Source organism: Salvelinus namaycush, chromosome 25 (assembly GCF_016432855.1).
Source record: "Salvelinus namaycush isolate Seneca chromosome 25, SaNama_1.0, whole genome shotgun sequence".
Classification (NCBI taxonomy): Eukaryota; Metazoa; Chordata; class Actinopteri; order Salmoniformes; family Salmonidae; genus Salvelinus; species Salvelinus namaycush.
Genome location: NC_052331.1, coordinates 28,383,969 through 28,402,301, shown reverse-complemented (window position 1 = coordinate 28,402,301; position 18,333 = coordinate 28,383,969). Strand labels below are relative to the sequence as shown.

Here is an 18,333-nt window from a genome sequence, read left to right as displayed (position 1 = left end):
ATTGGTTACAGGGTATCTCTCTAATCTAGTCAGCTCTCCTCAGGGCCCAGTCGGCCCCAGTGACCCAGTTCTATACAGCTATATAGAGTTACCTAAACCAGTTTTATATAGGGGTTGGCTCAGTCAAACCAGTACTACACTAACAGCTGGGATCCATTACTAGTGCTGTTGCCATTCCCTGGGGCAGTTGACAACCTTGATCAAATCCGGAGTTCAACTTGATAAACAACATCACACCGGATAAGTGTTTTATTGAGTGGGATATAGCAGGGGCAGCCTATAGCCTATTGAGGGGTTTATAGCAATTCAGTAATATTAAGATTATTGATATTGTGACAATATCATCTGCCCCCTTGTCCAGTTGCTAAAGGAACATTTTGAGGAAAACAGTAATAATTTTGTCCATGATTCAGCCTGTGTCAGGATCACTCAGTCTGTGATAAAATAGCATCTATTTTAATAAAATGAGCTGTATTTAATCTGCAGACTCACAACAACTCGTTTGGAGAGTCCCCACTCACATTTGGTCAGCATGTGTCACTGTATATTGAAACTGGAGTCATAACACATACATTTATGTGAATAAAAATGATAAAATCATGGCATTATCCATCAATGTGAAGTATCATTTCTCCCTACTTTGAACTTGTTTTGTCTCTCTTCGGATTTCAATCAAGCCCAATGGACTAAAGACTTCACCAAAGCTTAGAGAACAGTCAGGGAAAAACACTTTGTCAAGATCCTTTATGGAGTCTGTGAAAATGTTTACATTCAGACCTATTACATTTCTCTGACCTTTTCACTGAAGGAAAGACACTGTGCAAAACAGTCTGAAAGGCCAGTAAAGGGATATTTGGCACCAACGGCACTAACACAGACTTAACATCCTGTTCAGGCGTACCGTTCCAGAGGGAGCGTTCTGAGTGGTATTTTTTGGCTATTAATATTCATCTGCACCCATCCATCATTCTACCCATTCTCTCTTCCTCCTCCAGTGGTTTCAGGCTCTAACGATGGCCTCTCTCTTTCTCTCACTCGCTCTCGCGCTCACCGCGGGACTCCAGATAGCATTTCTGGTCCCAAAACTTTGCAGACCAGTGATTAACTTTTGCTGCAAATGTCTGAATACATGAGTGCTCGCATGTGTAATGTATTCATGATTGACTCATTCTGTAGAAAGCATGATGGGCAGTTTTTGTTATGAATCTAGAGTTTCTCATCTGATGCAGGGCTATTAGGATGATGAATCCTTGTCCTCTTGCCTATTATGAGATTATGTGGATTTGGTCCCAGTCACAGGTCTGTGACTGGGACCAAATCTGGCCAGTATGCCCAGATCCTCCCAGCCTATCACATTTCAAGTTCAGTTCAGCATCTTTGGTCCTACATGGGATTATGTGCAGTAGTTTAGAAACTGATACCGGAATACATCTGGAGTTATCATAAGAACACTTTCATGATGTGGCAAGTTACAATTTGCTTTTTGAAAGTCCTATATCTTGAAAACTTGATTGCTGACATGCAACAAAAATGTGTGACTGTATCAACAGTGGACTAATGAAAGAAATATTCCTTTAATACAGTGCATTGGGAAAGTATTCAGACCCCTTGACTTTTTCCACATTTTGTTACGTTACACCCTTATTCTAAAATTGATTAAATTAATTGTTTTCGGGGCCTCCCGGGTGGCGCAGTGGTCTAGGGCACTGCATCGCAGTGCTAACTGCGCCACCAGAGTCTCTGGGTTCGCGCCCAGGCTCTGTCGCAGCCGGCCGCGACCGGGAGGTCCGTGGGGCGACGCACAATTGGGCTAGCGTCGTCCGGGTTAGGGAGGGTTTGGCCGGTAGGGATATCCTTGTCTCATCGCGCTCCAGCGACTCCTGTGGCGGGCCGGGCGCAGTGCGCGCTAACCAAGGGGGCCAGGTGCACGGTGTTTCCTCCGACACATTGGTGCGGCTGACTTCCGGGTTGGAGGCGCGCTGTGTTAAAGAAGCAGTGCGGCTTGGTTGGGTTGTGCTTCGGAGGACGCATGGCTTTCGACCTTCGTCTCTCCCGAGCCCGTACGGGAGTTGTAGCGATGAGACAAGATAGTAATTACTAGCGATTGGATACCACGAAAATTGGGGAGAAAAGGGGATAAAATTTCAAAAATAAATAAATAAATAAAAAATTAATTGTAAATTGTTAATTGTAAATAGAAATTTAGGCAAATGTATAAAAAAATATACAACTGAAATATCACATTTACATAAGTATTCAGAGTATACTTCAGCACCTTTGGCAGTAGTTACAGCCTCAAGTCTTCTTGGGTATGACGCTACAAGCTTGGCACATGTTTTTGAGGAGTTTCTCCCATTAATCTCTGCAGATCCTGTCAAGCTCCGTCAGGTTGGATGGGGAGCATCGCTGCACAGCTATTTTCAGGTCTCTCCAGAGATGTTCGATCCAGGCTCTTTTTAGCAAATGTATAAAAAGTTCAAAACAGACCTTATTTACATAAGTATTCAGACCCTTTGCTATGAGACTTGAAATTGAGCTCAGGTGCATCCTGTTCCATTGATCATCCTTGAGATGTTTCTATAACTTGATTGGAGTCCACCTGTGGTAACTTCAATTGATTGGACATGATTTGGAAAGGCACACACCTGTCTATATAAAAACCAAGCAATAAGGTCGAAGGAATTGTCCGTAGAGCTCAGAGACAGGATTGTGTCGAGTCACAGATCTAGGGAAGGATACTAAAACATTTCTGCATCATTGAAGGTCCCCAAGAACACAGCCTCCATCATTCTTAAATGGAAGAAGTTTGGAACCACCAAGACTCTTCCTAGAGCTGGGCGCTCGGCCAAACTGAGCAATCAGGGGAGAAGGGCTTTGGTCAGGGAGGTGACCAAGAACCCGATAGTCACTCTGACAGAGTTCCTCTGTGGAGATGGTTGTCCTCCTGGAAAGTTTTCCCATCTCTGCAGCACTCCACCAATCAGGCCTTTATGGTAGAGTGGCCAGACGGAAGCCACTCCTCAGTAAAAGGCACATGACCAGCCCGCTTGGAGTTTTCCAAAGGACACCTAAAGGACTCTGACTATGAGAAACAAGATTCTCTGGTTTGATGAAACCAAGATTGAACTCTTTGGTCTGAATGCCAAGCGTCACATCTGGAAGAAACATGGCACCATCTCTACAGTGAAGCACGGTGGTGGCAGCATCATGCTGTGATGTTTTTTAATGGCAGGGACTGGGAGACTAGTCAGGATCAAGGCAAAGATTAACGGAGCAAAGTACAGAGATATCCTTGACGAAAACTTGCTACAGAGCTCTCAGGACCTCAGATTGGGGCGAAGGTTCACCTTCCAACAGGACACCGACCCTAAGCACACAGCCAAGACCATGCAGGAGTGGCTTCTGTACTATTCTCTGAATGTCCTTGAGTGGCTCAGCCAGAGCCTGAACTTGAACCCGATCAAACATCTCTGGAGAGATCTGAAAATAGCTGTGCAGCAACACTACCCATCCAACCTGACAGAGCTTGAGAGGATCTGCAGAGAAGAATGGGAGAAACTCCCCAAATATAGGTGTGGCAAGCTTTTAGTCTCATACCCAAGAAGACTCGAGGCTGTAATCACTGGCAAAGGTGTATACTTATGTAAATGTGATTTCAATTTCTTTATTTTTAATACATTGGCAAATTGTCTAAAAGTCTGTTTTTACTTTGTCATTTTGGGGTATTGTGTGTAGATTGATGAGGTAAAAAAAAATATTTAATCAATTTTAGAATAAGGCTGTAACGTAACAAAATGTGGAAAAAGTCAAGGGGTCTGAATACTTTACGAATGCACCGTACATGGGTCAGCATTCTCCACAACTCCAGTCCTGTGGTGACCACAGTATGTGCCCGCTTTTGTTTTATCCTTACTCGAATGCACCAGATAAAACATGAGCTTGTAAGGGGTAAGTGAAAGTGACTCCTTGAATTATCCCAGACACCCACCCAGTTTTTTCCAGACCACAGAGTCTGGCTGTTCTGACTCACGGATAGTCGTCAGACACTGAGTCAGAGGTGCCTGTCTCGACTACCCGTAGCCCTACAGTAAGTTAACCTACTTTTGTTACATTGGGAATTACCGGGAACCAACCTGCGGGCTGCTGCCCTCTGCAACGGTTCCTCCTGGTGGCCCTCTGAGGGGTATTACAGGAGTGAGGTAGCAGTGTATCAAGGCACATAATGTACTTTTTCAATTATTTTAGTCGTTCCTAGAGAACTGCAATGTGTGCAGGGTTTGGTCTCACGTGCGTCACTCTTTTTAAACACCCAATTCAACTAATCCACAAGACTGATTAGTTGAATCCAGTGTTTTGGTGCTGGGCTGGGACACATTGTTCATTATAGATTTTCTTCACAATGTCATGCCACCTGAATGTGTTGAATAAGCCAAGAGAGGTTAAGTAATAACTGTGTCATGTATGTACAGAAGCCTTGCTCAACGCTGACTCTCAAATAACTAACCATATCTTTTAAGACAGCCTCTCTCAACACAGTCTTAGGGATCCAGTCGTTTTAAACATGTTTGATGGATTCCCACTAAACAAGGGGTTGCTGATTTTAGATGGTTGAATCAGGGGTGCTAGTGTTGAAATACATCAGATGTGAAATGAATTTGATATCACAAGTGGCAAAAATAGCAAGCTCTCAAAGACATTTGCAAACCCCTTAAATTCGTCAGCTTTTCTGTAAGAGACCAGATTAATAACACCTCGTTCTTTCCAGTCACAGACGAGGACACAGTCAAGAGATACTATGCCAAGTTTGAGGAGAAGTTCTTTCAGGCGTGTGAGAAGGAGCTGGCCAAAATCAACACATTCTACTCAGGTAACTGTACAACTGTGTACAACAATGTGTTGTTCATTTATGTCATCCTGCACCTCATATAACCAAACTACCATGTGTCTCTCTCTAGTTAGCTAGACGTTTCTATGATTGTACAAAAAAAACTACAGCACATTCACATTGCGTGATTAGCAAAAAGTTACACGCTCCTCCACTGTCCACTACTGGCCAAGGCCACTAAAGGCCCATCTGTTCAGAAGACAAACATTTAAACCCTTAGGGAGTGATTCTCCCTGCCAGAAACCAACAGTTAGGCAACAGAGACAGAATCAGACTGCCTCTCTCTCTTACTCAATCTCCATCTCTCTCCTTCCCATGACCCTTCCTCCTCTCTCTGGCTCTTCTCTCCCCCTCTTTTCTCCCCCTCTCCTCCCTTTCTCTCCCCCTCTCCAGAAAAGCTAGCCGAGGCCCAGCGTCGTTTCGCCACTCTCCAAAATGAGCTGCAGTCGTCGCTGGACGCTCAGCGGGAAAGCAGCATGCAAGGCCTCCGTCGCCGCCGCAAGGCCGTCTTCCACCTGTCCCAGCAGGAGCGCTGCAAACACCGCAACATCAAGGACTTGCAGCTGGCCTTCTCCGAGTTTTACCTCAGCCTCATCCTGCTACAGAACTACCAGGTTAGTACCCTAAACCCTAGACACTACCCCTAGACCACAGGAGGCTGCTGAGGGGAGGAAGGCTCATAATAGTGACTGGAATGGAGTGTCTGGAAGGGTATCAAATGATGAGTTCGATTCCATTTATTCCATTCCAGCCTTTACTATGAGCCCGAAATAAGGTGCCACCAACCTCCTGTGCCCTAGACACTATCGCTAGATACTACCTCAGCCTCATCCTGCTGCAGAATTACCAAGTTAGTAGACACTACCAGGGTGGGAAATTAACCTTTTGGTCCACCAGCCACTGTGGCAGATAGATTGTTTAAATCTACCAGCCACTCAGGTGTTTTTACCAGGCAATAGTTTTTTTTCTTGCTGTTACTACAACACAATTGATGGGCATCCTTTCTAATGTTTTTAAACAAATATATTTCTAGTAAGAAGTAATGGGGTATATTGCTTAATTTAATTTTTGTGACATCCGTCTTTTAACCAATTATGTTCAAATAAATATTTTTAAATCCAATATTAAAAACAGATAAACAGTTCTACAACTGAACATCAATAATCAACAAAGTGCCTGCCCTGCCACATATACACAAGGCAACTGACTTGCCTAGTTAATTAGGGCCGATTTCAAGTTTTCATAACAATCAAAAATCTGTATTTTTGGACACCGATTTGGCAGAATTGTTTAAAAAAAATATCTATATATTTTTTTTAAACAATTCTGCCAAATCGGTGTCCAAAAATACCGATTTTCGATTGTTATGAAAACTTGAAATCGGCCCTAATTAACTAGGCAAGTCAGTTAACACATTCTTATTTTCAATGACGGCCTAGGAACGGTGGGTTAACTACCTTGTTCAGGGGCAGAATGACAGATTTTTACCTTGTCAGCTCAGGGATTCAATCTTGCAACCTTACGGTTAACTAGTCCAACGCTCTAACCACCTGCTTTACATTGCACTCCACGAGGAGCCTGCCTGTTACGCGAATGCAGTAAGAAGCCAAGGTAAGTTGCTAGCTAGCATTAAACTTATCTTATAAAAAAACAATCAATCAATCAATCATAATTACTAGTTAACTACACATGGTTGATGATATTACTAGTTTATCTAGCGTGTCCTGCTTTGCATATAATCGATGCGGTGCGCATTCGCGAAACAGGACTGTCGTTGCTCCAACGTGTACCTAACCATAAACATCAATGCCTTTCTTAAAATCAATACACAAGTATATATTTTTAAACCTGCATATTTAGTTAATATTTCCTGCTAACATGAATTTCTTAACTAGGGAATTGTGTCACTTCTCTTGCAACAGAGTCAGGGTATATGCAGCAGTTTGGGCCGCCTGGCTCGTTGCGAACTGTGTGAAGACTATTTCTTCCTAACAAAGACAGCCAACTTCGCCAAACGGGGGATGATTTAACAAAAGCGCATTTGCGAAAAAAGCACAATCGTTGCACAACTGTACCTAACCATAAACATCAATGCCTTTCTTAAAATCAATACACAGAAGTATATATTTTTAAACCTGCATATTTAGCTAAAAGAAATCCAGGTTAGCAGGCAATATTAACCAGGTGAAATTGTGTCACTTCTCTCGCGTTTATTGCACGCAGAGTCAGGGTATATGCAACAGTTTGGCTCGTTGCGAACTAATTTGCCAGAATTTTACTTAATTATGACATAACTTTGAAGGTTGTGCAATGTAACAGGAATATTTAGACTTATGGATGCCACCCGTTAGATAAAATACGGAACTGTTTCGTATTTCACTGAAAGAATAAACGTTTTGTTTTCGAGATTATAGTTTCTGGATTCAACCATATTAATGACCTATGTTATAATTAAGTCTATGATTTGATAGAGCAGTCTGACTGAGCGGTGGTAGGCAGCGAAAACCTTGTGAAGACTTACAGAAAACGTTTGACCTCTGTCATTGCCAACAAAGGGTATATAACAAAGTATTGAGATAAACTTTTGTTATTTATCTCAATACTTTGTTAGCAATGACAGAGGTCAAACGTTTTCTGTAAGTCTTCACAAGGTTTTCACACACTGTTGCTGGTATTTTGGCCCATTCCTCCATGCAGATCTCCTCTAGAGCAGTGATGTTTTGGGGCTGTTGCTGGGCAACACGGACTTTCAACTCCCTCCAAAGATTTTCTATGGGGTTGAGATCTGGAGACTGGCTAGGCCACTCCAGGACCTTGAAATGCTTCTCACGAAGCCACTCCTTCGTTGCCCGGGCGGTGTGTTTGGGATCATTGTCATGCTGAAAGACCCAGCCACATTTCATCTTCAATGCCCTTGCTGATGGAAGGAGGTTTTCACTCAAAATCTCACAATACATGGCCCCATTCATTCTTTCCTTTACACGGATCAGTCGTCCTGGTCCCTTTGCAGAAAAACAGCCCCAAAGCATGATGTTTCCACCCCCATGCTTCACAGTAGGTATGGTGTTCTTTGGATGCAACTCAGCATTCTTTGTCCTCCAAACACGACGAGTTGAGTTTTTACCAAAAAGTTCTATTTTGGTTTCATCTGACCATATGACATTCTCCCAATCTTCTTCTGGATCATCCAAATGCTCTCTAGCAAACTTCAGACGGGCCTGGACATGTACTGGCTTAAGCAGGGGGACACGTCTGGCACTGCAGGATTTGAGTCCCTGGCGGCGTAGTGTGTTACTGATGGTAGGCTTTGTTACTTTGGTCCCAGCTCTCTGCAGGTCATTCACTAGGTCCCCCCGTGTGGTTCTGGGATTTTTGCTCACCGTTCTTGTGATCATTTTGACCCCACGGGGTGAGATCTTGCGTGGAGCCCCAGATCGAGGGAGATTATCAGTGGTCTTGTATGTCTTCCATTTCCTAATAATTGCTCCCACAGTTGATCTCTTGAAACCAAGCTGCTTACCTATTGCAGATTCAGTCTTCCCAGCCTGGTGCAGGTCTACAATTTTGTTTCTGGTGTCCTTTGACAGCTCTTTGGTCTTGGCCATAGTGGAGTTTGGAGTGTGACTGTTTGAGGTTGTGGACAGGTGTCTTTTATACTGATAACAAGTTCAAACAGGTGCCATTAATACAGGTAACGAGTGGAGGACAGAGGAGCCTCTTAAAGAAGAAGTTACAGGTCTGTGAGAGCCAGAAATCTTGCTTGTTTGTAGGTGACCAAATACTTATTTTCCACCATAATTTGCAAATAAATTCATTAAAAATCCTACAATGTGATTTTCTGGATTTTTTTTTTCTCATTTTGTCTGTCATAGTTGAAGTGTACCTATGATGAAAATTACTTGCATAATTGGTGGCTGACTAAATACTTTTTTGCCCCACTGTATCTCATCAGCCACCTGGTGGACTCAGCCACCTGGATCTGAGGCTCTTTCCCCTATTGCCTACATCATCCTCCAAATCCCACCAACATCAGCCGCCTCCAGAGCGCAACTGGTCCTTGTTTGGGAACACACACACACACACACACACACACACACACACACACACACACACACACACCAAATCACGCAACAGGCTGACCAGGTTTAAAAAATGAGTGGACATCCGGGCAAATTTGAGGCTTTTTGAGCCTGACAATGAGCCATTCTCAACAAGGTTGGAAAGTGACAGTGAAGATGAGGCCTCAGAGTCTGATGTTCAAGACACCATTCTGTATACATCTGGCTCTTCTTTGGACACTGTGTTAACAAACCTCCAAACGAGCATCAACGCCATACAACACTCCTTCCGTGGCCTTCAACTGCTCTTAAATGCTAGTAAATCGAAATGCATGCTCTTCAACCGATCGCTGCCCGACTAGCATCACTACTATGGATGGTTCTGACTTAGAATATGTGGACAACTATAAATACCTAGGTGTCTGGCTAGACTGTGAACTCTCCTGCCAGACTCGCATTAAGCATCTCCAATCCAAAGTTAAATCTAGAATCGGCTTCCTATTTCGCAACAAAGCCTCCTTCACTCATGTTGCCAAACATACCCTCGTAAAACAGACTATCCTACCGATCCTTGACTTCGGCGATGTCATTTACAAAACAGCCTCCAACACTCTACTCAGCAAATTGGATGCAGTCTTATCACAGTGCCATCCGTTTTGACACCAAAGCCCCATATACTACGCACCACTGCGACCTGTATGCTCTCGTTGGCTGGTCCTCGCTACATATTTGTCGCCAAACCCACTGGCTCCAGGTCATCTGTAAGTCATTGCTAGGTAAAGCTCCGCCTTATGTCAGCTCACTAGTCACCATAGCAACACCCGTAGCACGCGCTCCAGCAGGTATATTTCACTGGTCATCCCCAAAGTCAACACCTCCTTTGGCCACCTTTCCTTCCAGTTCTCTGCTGCCAATGACTGTAACGAATTGCAAAAATCACTGAAGATACCTCCCTCACTAACTTTAAGCCTCAGCTGTCAGAGCAGCTTACCGATTGCTGCAGCTGTACACAGCCCATCTGTAAATAGCCCATCCAACCAACTACCTACCTCATATTTGTTTTTGTTTTGCACACCAGTATTTCTACTTGCACATCCTCATCTGCACATCTATCACTCCAGTGTAAATTGCTAAATTGTAATTACTTCGCAACTTTTGGCCTATTTATTGCCTTACCTCCTTATTTCATTTGCACACACTGTATACATATTTTTTCTATTGTGTTATTGACTGTTCGTTTGTTTATTCCATGTGTAACTCTGTGTTTGTGGCGCACTGCTTTGCTTTATCTTGGCCAGGTTGCAGTTGTAAATGACAACTTGTTCTCAACTGGCCTACCTGGTTAAATAAAGGTGTAATAAATAAAAAATTAAAGGTGGACATTGAGGAGGTCCAGGGAGAAGACATGGAAGCCTGAGAGGAAGACAACCAAAGTTTTAGTTTCTAGACTATCATTTTACAGATGTATGTTGAAAACGTTTTTGGGAGATGCGATGGATCATTGGGCATCATTCAATATTCCCTTTCTTTTGTTGTTCAGTGAAATCATCCCATGTGAAGAGTCAACTCATTTAATTAAAGTTCAATTCGTAACTAAATAGTTTTTTAAATTTCTATTGGAAGGATTTAATTATTTGCAATATGTCTACTTATGATAAGGTAAAAGGTTTATGTTTGTCTCAATATGATATGGTAAATATATCCAATGCAAAAAAACATAATATTAATTTGCATATTTCCGTTAATTCCCATATATTTCCGTTATTTCCCATATTTCCGTTAATTCCCACGGAAAGTTTCCACCTATGAATATGCCCCAAAATGTGCAACCCTAGTAATGACCATGCTGTTTAACCAGCTTCTTGATGTGCCACACTTGTCAGGTCGATGGATTATCTTGGCAAAGGAGAAATGCTCACCAACAGGCTTGTAAACAAATTTGTGCACAAAATTTGAGAGAAATAAGCTTTTTGTGCATATGGAAAATATCTGGGATTTTTTATTTCATCTCATGAAACATGGGACCAACACTTTACATGTTGAGTTTATATTTTTGTTCAGTGTCGAAGCACACAAGTAAATCTACGAGATTAATGACAAAAAGTACATGGATAAATGTTTTTTGGGAGTGATTCATTATTAATCGAGCGCAATCATTAGGTGAGACAAATGTTCAGCTGCCTCCTTTAAGGGCCGTAACCATGGTAACTTTCACACTTGCTTGTCTGTGATGAAAGAAATATTAAGACTGTGATGTCTTCCTAGCAGCAGAAAGTTGCAGCAAACTCTAATGTTGAAAAACAACCTAGCATGTGAACAAAACAATGTAACTTGCCAAAGAAAACACGAAGACAAAGTCACGTTTTAGTAGCCTTGTCAATTTGGCCAACTTCCACATATGGGCTTCGGATAAAAAAAAAATATAATCCTAAATGTTGTGTGACCACCCTCCAATTTGACTGGTGAAATAGACATTCTTACCCGCCAATGACGATCTACCTGCCTTTGGCGGGTGTTAATTTCCAACCCTGGATACTACCTTTAGATATCACCCCCTATACACTATTCCTGGTTACTACCTCATCCTGCTGCAGAACTACCAGCGTTAGTTACCAGCTCCTAAACACCAACCCTAGACATCCTACCGCTAAGCCTAACCTTGTTGTTTTGTGTCACCTGATCAATTGCAACAGGTTTTGTCATATCTGTACAAGCAAATAATCTGGGAGACCCCTACTGATGGTCCAAAAAATATATCTGAGGGATCCGAAAAAGGAATCTGAGAGACCCCTACTTATAACCATTCAACTGTTTCTCCTCTCGTCTCCCCAGAATCTGAACTTCACAGGTTTCCGTAAAATCCTGAAGAAGCATGATAAGATCCTGGAGACGTCGCGGGGGGCCGACTGGCGCGTGGCCCATGTGGAGGTTGCCCCCTTCTACACCTGCAAGAAGATCACCCAGCTCATCTCTGAGACTGAGGTACTGGACAGCCATTTTGTTTCCCCTTCTTATCAATGAGAAGTATTGGCTCGTAGCAATGTACTATAATCATTTCAGTTTTTGTCTTTTAGCTGTGACACAATCTCTCTCCTCGCAGGCCCTGGTAACACAAGAGTTGGAGGGAGGAGACAGACAGCGAGCCATGAAGAGGCTACGAGTGCCACCACTGGGTGCTGCACAGCCTGCTCCGGCGTGGACCACCTTTAGGGTTGGGTTGTACTGTGGAGTCTTCCTAGTCCTCATGGTCACCGTCGTCATCACAGGTATAGCTGTCTTCCCTGCCTTTTCCCCTATTCTCCTCCTACCCTCTGTCTTACTGAAGCTGTAACACAGGTTTTAAACCATGGTGGTGTGAAACGCTTTACCATGTGAAAAGATTGGCTTGATAGTGAGATTTTCTACGTCCATTTTTCACATATCCCAATTCTCATTATTTCAAACAGGCCCTAGTCCTCTAGTTCAGGGTTTGATAGCTCAGTTATCGACAAAGTTGCCTTTGTGTAATTAATATGTTATGAATGTGTTATTAACCGTCCTGCCCGCTAGCTGCGGTTGTGATAGAGAATGCCAACGTGTGGCCACTGGTGAGGATCTACCGCGGCGGCTTCCTGCTGATCGAGTTCCTCTTCCTGTTGGGCATCAACACGTACGGCTGGCGCCAGGCAGGGGTTAACCACGTGCTTATCTTCGAGCTCAACCCACGCAACAACCTCTCCCACCAGCACCTCTTTGAGGTAGGAGTTTGGGCCTCTATACAGTGGTTGGATACTGATTGTGTTTTATTCATACAGCCATGGATATTAGTTGTAACTATGTGGTTGTTTGTGTTCACATTTATTGTCGTGTTACTGAATCTTTTATTTTCACATTAGTATCAAGTAATTTGTTTGAATTATCTTTCTCTCTCCCCTTATCTCTCGCTCTCTCTCCCCCATCTCTCTACCCCTATCTCTCTCTCTTTCTCCACCTATCTCTCGCTCTCTTTCTTTGTCTCAAATTTAAACTAGCTTTATTGATATGAAATTAGCAATCAACTGTTGCCAAAGCAATAAGCAGTAGAATGGAATGACACAGTAATAGATTGAAAATGCAATCAAATTCCAACACCAATTAACCTCTCTTCTCTCCTACACATAGATTGCTGGTTTCCTGGGGGTGCTGTGGTGTGTGAGCATCCTTTCCTGTCTGTTCTCCAAATCCATTCTGGTGCCCATGCAGGCCAACCCGCTGGTCCTCTACGGCTTCTTCTTACTCTTCCTCATCAACCCCTTCAAGACCCTCTACTACAAGTCACGCTTCTGGCTCCTCAAACTGCTGGTGAGACGCTCAGAAAGCTGCTGAACATGTCTGAATGTACTTGGCATCATGATGGGGGAAAAATATTGACATTTGACGTTGCCAAGTGGTGTATTCTGTATCCTGATCAGTAATATATAGTTATCTATTTTCCTCTGTCTCTCTCTCTGTTTCCCTCTCTTTCTCTCTCTCTGTTTCCTTCTCTCTATTTCCCTCTCTGCCCCCCCTCTACTTTTCCCATATCCCTCCCTCCCTCTCCTCCAGTTCCGTGTGGTGACAGCCCCGTTCCACAGGGTAGAGTTTGCAGACTTCTGGCTGGCTGACCAGCTCAACTCTCTAGGGGTGGTTCTGATGGACCTGGAGTACCTCATCTGTTTCTACAGCTTCGAGCTCGACTGGAAGCAACAGGACGGGCTACTGCAGGACAGTAAGCAATGGATACATGAGTACACATGGATACACACACATACACATGCCAACATACAAGCACGGAGACACAAATACACACTCCAAGCTCCATTGAAAATAAGCTTGTTAGAGTTTCAGACCTTCAATCGGGGCTTTTCTTATTTCTGATGGTTACTTTTATTTTTCTCTCCTCCTTTGTCCCTCTCTCCTTTCTCTGTCTGTATATATCTCTTTCTCACACACAACTAAACACAACACAACTCAACACAGCCTTATCCAAACACACAAAGCTCAGCCAAAACAAGCCTACAGCCTGATCTAGCCCACACTAAACATACCCTCAAGACTTTCGTCCAAACAAACATAGCCTAGTCCACACACACATAATGCAAACACAACAAACATTATCCAGTCCAAACAAACATACACACCACCACCACCTAACCCTGTTCCAACACATGTTTTATCACGTTTATGTTATTGATTGCATGGGTGAGAAGTGTTGGAGTCAACTCCATTTTAAACTCAAGTCATTTGTGTATATTGAATTGCATTCCTATAAAGAAAATGTCTAATTCATCCAAAGGGGAATTTCAATGGAACATATTCGGCGGATTTTATTGGTTGACTGATAATCATTGTGATAGATGGAAGCATGTGTCACTCCTACTCATATACCGTGCGCATGATTTGATCTGTTCATTTCTAATCAATGTGTATTATGATAGGTGGAGGCGTGTGTCACTCCTATTCGTACGGTGTGCGGGCCGTGATCCAGTGTCTACCGGCGTGGTTCCGCTTCGTGCAGTGTCTGCGCCGTTACCGTGACTCCAAACGGGCTTTCCCTCACCTGGTCAACGCCGGGAAATACTCGACCACTTTCTTCGTGGTCACCTTCGCTGCCCTGTACAGCACTCACAAAGAGAATTGTGAGTGTCGTGATACTGTATTGTACTAGTGTACTCCTCAGACATTAGTACAGTTACAAAGGGATGGTATATTACTGGAAACTTTAGAAGTTTACCAGTAAAGTACCGGAATTTTGGTTTCTTTCAAGGATTTTATATAACCTAGCACAAGATATCTAGTGGCTCTTTTGGGTACCTCAGATTATCACTGGTGTATTTAATAATCTTTGGCCCTCTGTGTGACCTTATCACATGTCAAATATATCAAATAATTGAATAAGATTATAGACTTTTTTGAAAATGTTTATGACAAAGCTGAAAAACATTATCCTAAATATAAGCCTTCAACTTAGTGAATACCATTGGTGTTTAATGAGGGTGAAACAATGTTTACACACTTATTAATTTGACCTTGTCAATATGTTTGTGTTTTCAATATTTTGGTGTCAAACTGGTATGCCTCTCTCCTAGCTGCGAGTCACAACGAAGCTAAGATCTTCTTCTACCTGCTGATTGGCTGTTCCATAGTCAGTTCCTGTTACACCCTGGTGTGGGACCTGAAGATGGACTGGGGCCTGTTTGACCGAAACGCAGGCGATAACACCTTACTCCGAGAGGAGATCGTCTACCCCCAGAAAGTTAGTATGCACCTTTGGGGGAAAAAGCTATACCAACCAAAATGTTAAATATTGATTTAATCATCTATGAACAAAAATATAAATGCAACATGCAACAATTTCAAAGATTTTACTGGGTTACAGTTCATATATCAGGAAATAATTGAATTAGGCCCTAATCTATGGATTTCACATCACTGGGAATAGAGATATGCATCTGTTGGTCACAGATACATAAAAAAACAAAGTAGGGGTGTGGATCAGAAAACCAGTCAGTATCTGGTTTGACCACCATTTGACTCATGCAGCACAACACATCTCCTTTGCATAGAGTTGATCAGTGGCCTGTGGAATATTGTCCCACTCCTATTCAATGGCTGTGCGAAGTTGCTGGATATTGTCGTGAACTGGAACGCGCTGTCGTACACGTCAATCCAGAGCATCCCAAACATGCTCAATGGGTGACATGTCTGGTGAGTATGCAGGTCATGGAATAACTGGAACATTTTCAGCTTCCAGGAATTGTGTACAGATCCCTGCGACATGGGGCCGTGCGTTATCATGCTGAAACATGATGTGATGGCAGCAGATGAATGGCACGACAATGGGCCTCAGGATCTCGTCACAATATCTCTGTGCATTCAAATTGCCACCAATAAAATGCAATTGTGTTCGTTGTCCGTAGCTTTTTCCTGCCCATATCATAACCCCACCGCACCATGGGCTACGCTGTTCACAATGTTGACATCAGCACACCGCTGTATGGCCCACAAGACGCCACACACGTGGTCTGTGGTTGTGAGGCCGGTTGGACATTCTGCCAAATTCTTTTTCAAATAAATTGATACAAATATGCTTTTCGTGCAATTGGAAAATGTCTGTCTGGGATCTTTTGTTTCAGCTCATGAAACATGGGACCAACACTTTACATGTTGCGTTTATATTTTTGTTCAATATATATACACTACCGTTCAAAAGTTTGGGGTCACTTAGAAATGTCCTTGTTTTTGAAAGAAAAGCAATTTTTTCCCCCATTTTAATAACATCAAATTGATAAGAAATACAGTGTAGATAGACATTGTTAATGTTGTAAATGACTTGTAGCTGGAAACGGCAGATTTTTATTTTAATGGAATATCTACATAGGCGTACAGAGGCCTATTATCAGCAACCATCACTCCTGTGTTCCAATGGCATGTTGTGTTAGCTAATCCAAGTTTATCATTTTAAAAGGCTAATTGATCATTAGAAAACCCTTTTGCAATTATGTTAGCACAGCTGAAAAGTGTTGTGCTGATTTAAAGAAGCAATGAAACTGGCCTTCTGTAGACTAGTTGAGTATCAGAAGCATCAGCATTTATGGGTTTGATTACAGGCCCAAAATGGCTAGAAACAAAGACTTTCTTCTGAAACTCATCAGTCTATTTTTGTTCTGAGAAATAAAGGCTATTCCATGCGAGAAATTGCCAAGAAACTGAAGATCCCGTACAACGCTGTGTACTACTCCCTTCACAGAACAGCGCAAAATGGCTCTAACCAGAAATAAAAACAGGAGTGGGAGGCCCCGGTGCACAACTGAGCAGGAGGACAAGTACATTAGAGTGTCTAGTGTGAGGCGTCTGTTTCTCAAAAGTCCTCAACTGGCAGCTTCATCAAATAGTACCCGCAAAACACCCGTCTCAAAGTCAACAGCGAAGAGGCAACTCCGGGATGCTGGCCTTCTAGGCAGAGTTCCTCTGTCCAGTGTCTGTGTTATTTTGCCCAGCTTAATCTTTTCTTTTTATTGGCCAGTCTGAGATATGGCTTTTTCTTTGCAACTCTGCCTAGAAGGCCAGCATCCCGGAGTTGCCTCTTCGCTGTTGACGTTGAGACGGGTGTTTTGCGGGTACTATTTGATGAAGCTGATCAATTAGCGTTTTAAAACGATAAACTTGGATTAGCTAACACGACGTGCCATTGGAACACAGGAGTGATGGTTGCTGATAATGGGCTCTGTAGATATTCCCTAAAAAATCTGCCGTTTCCAGCTACAATAGTCATTTACAACATTAACAATGTCTACACTATTTCTGATCAATTTTATGTTATTTTAATGGACAAAAAATGTATTTCAAAAACAAGGACATTTCTACGTGACCCCAAACCTTTGTGTGTGTGTGTGTGTGTGTATTGTTGGGGAAAGCCTATGCCTCAAAGAGGAACAGAGAAGTGTCTGATAATGTAGTAAATCATCATAAAAATATTTTCAGGCCCATTATTTCAGAAGGTTTGTATGTGATTATTTGATGTGTGTTCAGGCCTACTACTACTGTGCCATACTGGAGGATGTGTTGCTACGTTTTGCCTGGACGATACCCCTCTCCCTGAGCACAGTCAGTGGGATACCCTCTGCTGCAGACATCCTGGCCACCATCCTAGCCCCTCTGGAGGTCTTCAGGTGAGAACAGACTACATCTCTCTACATCTCTCTACATCTCTCTACCTCGCTCTACATCTCTCTACCTCGCTCTACATCGCTCTACCTCCCCCTCTCTCACTCAATTAAATTCAAAGGGCTTTATTTGCATGGGAAATATATGTTGACATTGCCAAAGCAAGTGAAATAAACAATCAAAAATGAACAGACATTTTAAAATGTCATTATGGCTATGTACAGTGTTATAATGATGTGCAAATAGTTAAAGTAAAAAAAGGAACGTAAATAAACATAAATATGGGTTGTATTTACAATGACGTTTGTTCTTCACTCGTTGCCCTTTTCGTGTGGTATTTCACCCAGTAGATATGGGAGTTTATCAAAATTGGATTTGTTTTGGAGTTCTTTGTGGGTCTGTGTAATCTTAGGGAAATATCTGTCTATAATATGGTCAAACATTTGGTTAGGAAGTGCATCTGTTTCCACCTCATTTTGTGGGCAGTGCGCACATAAGCCCGTCTTCTCTTGAGCTCCAGGTCTGCCTACGGCGGCCTCTCAATAGAAAGGCCATGCTCACTGAGTCTGTACATTGTCAAAGCTTTCCTTAATCTTGAGTCAGTCACAGTGGTCAGGTGTTCTGCTACTGTGTACTCTCTGTTTAGGGCCAAATAGCATTCCTCTCTCTGTCGTTCTCTCTCTGTCTCGGGTTCTATATTTTCTTTGCATTCTCTCTTCTTTTCAC

At 42.8% G+C, this 18,333-nt stretch overlaps 1 protein-coding gene across 1 annotated transcript in view; it reads left to right on the top strand.

Moving 5' to 3' along the window:
• LOC120020426 (xenotropic and polytropic retrovirus receptor 1 homolog) overlaps positions 1 to 18,333 on the top strand; it is a 42,202-nt gene that overhangs the window by 19,455 nt on the left and 4,414 nt on the right. The window contains exons 3-12 of the mRNA XM_038964084.1: positions 4,766 to 4,867; positions 5,279 to 5,499; positions 11,776 to 11,925; positions 12,044 to 12,209; positions 12,493 to 12,680; positions 13,084 to 13,263; positions 13,507 to 13,669; positions 14,379 to 14,579; positions 15,030 to 15,196; positions 17,473 to 17,612. Of these exons, the coding sequence (XP_038820012.1) occupies positions 4,766 to 4,867; positions 5,279 to 5,499; positions 11,776 to 11,925; positions 12,044 to 12,209; positions 12,493 to 12,680; positions 13,084 to 13,263; positions 13,507 to 13,669; positions 14,379 to 14,579; positions 15,030 to 15,196; positions 17,473 to 17,612 (1,678 nt within the window). The remainder of the gene's footprint in view (positions 1 to 4,765; positions 4,868 to 5,278; positions 5,500 to 11,775; positions 11,926 to 12,043; positions 12,210 to 12,492; positions 12,681 to 13,083; positions 13,264 to 13,506; positions 13,670 to 14,378; positions 14,580 to 15,029; positions 15,197 to 17,472; positions 17,613 to 18,333) is intronic.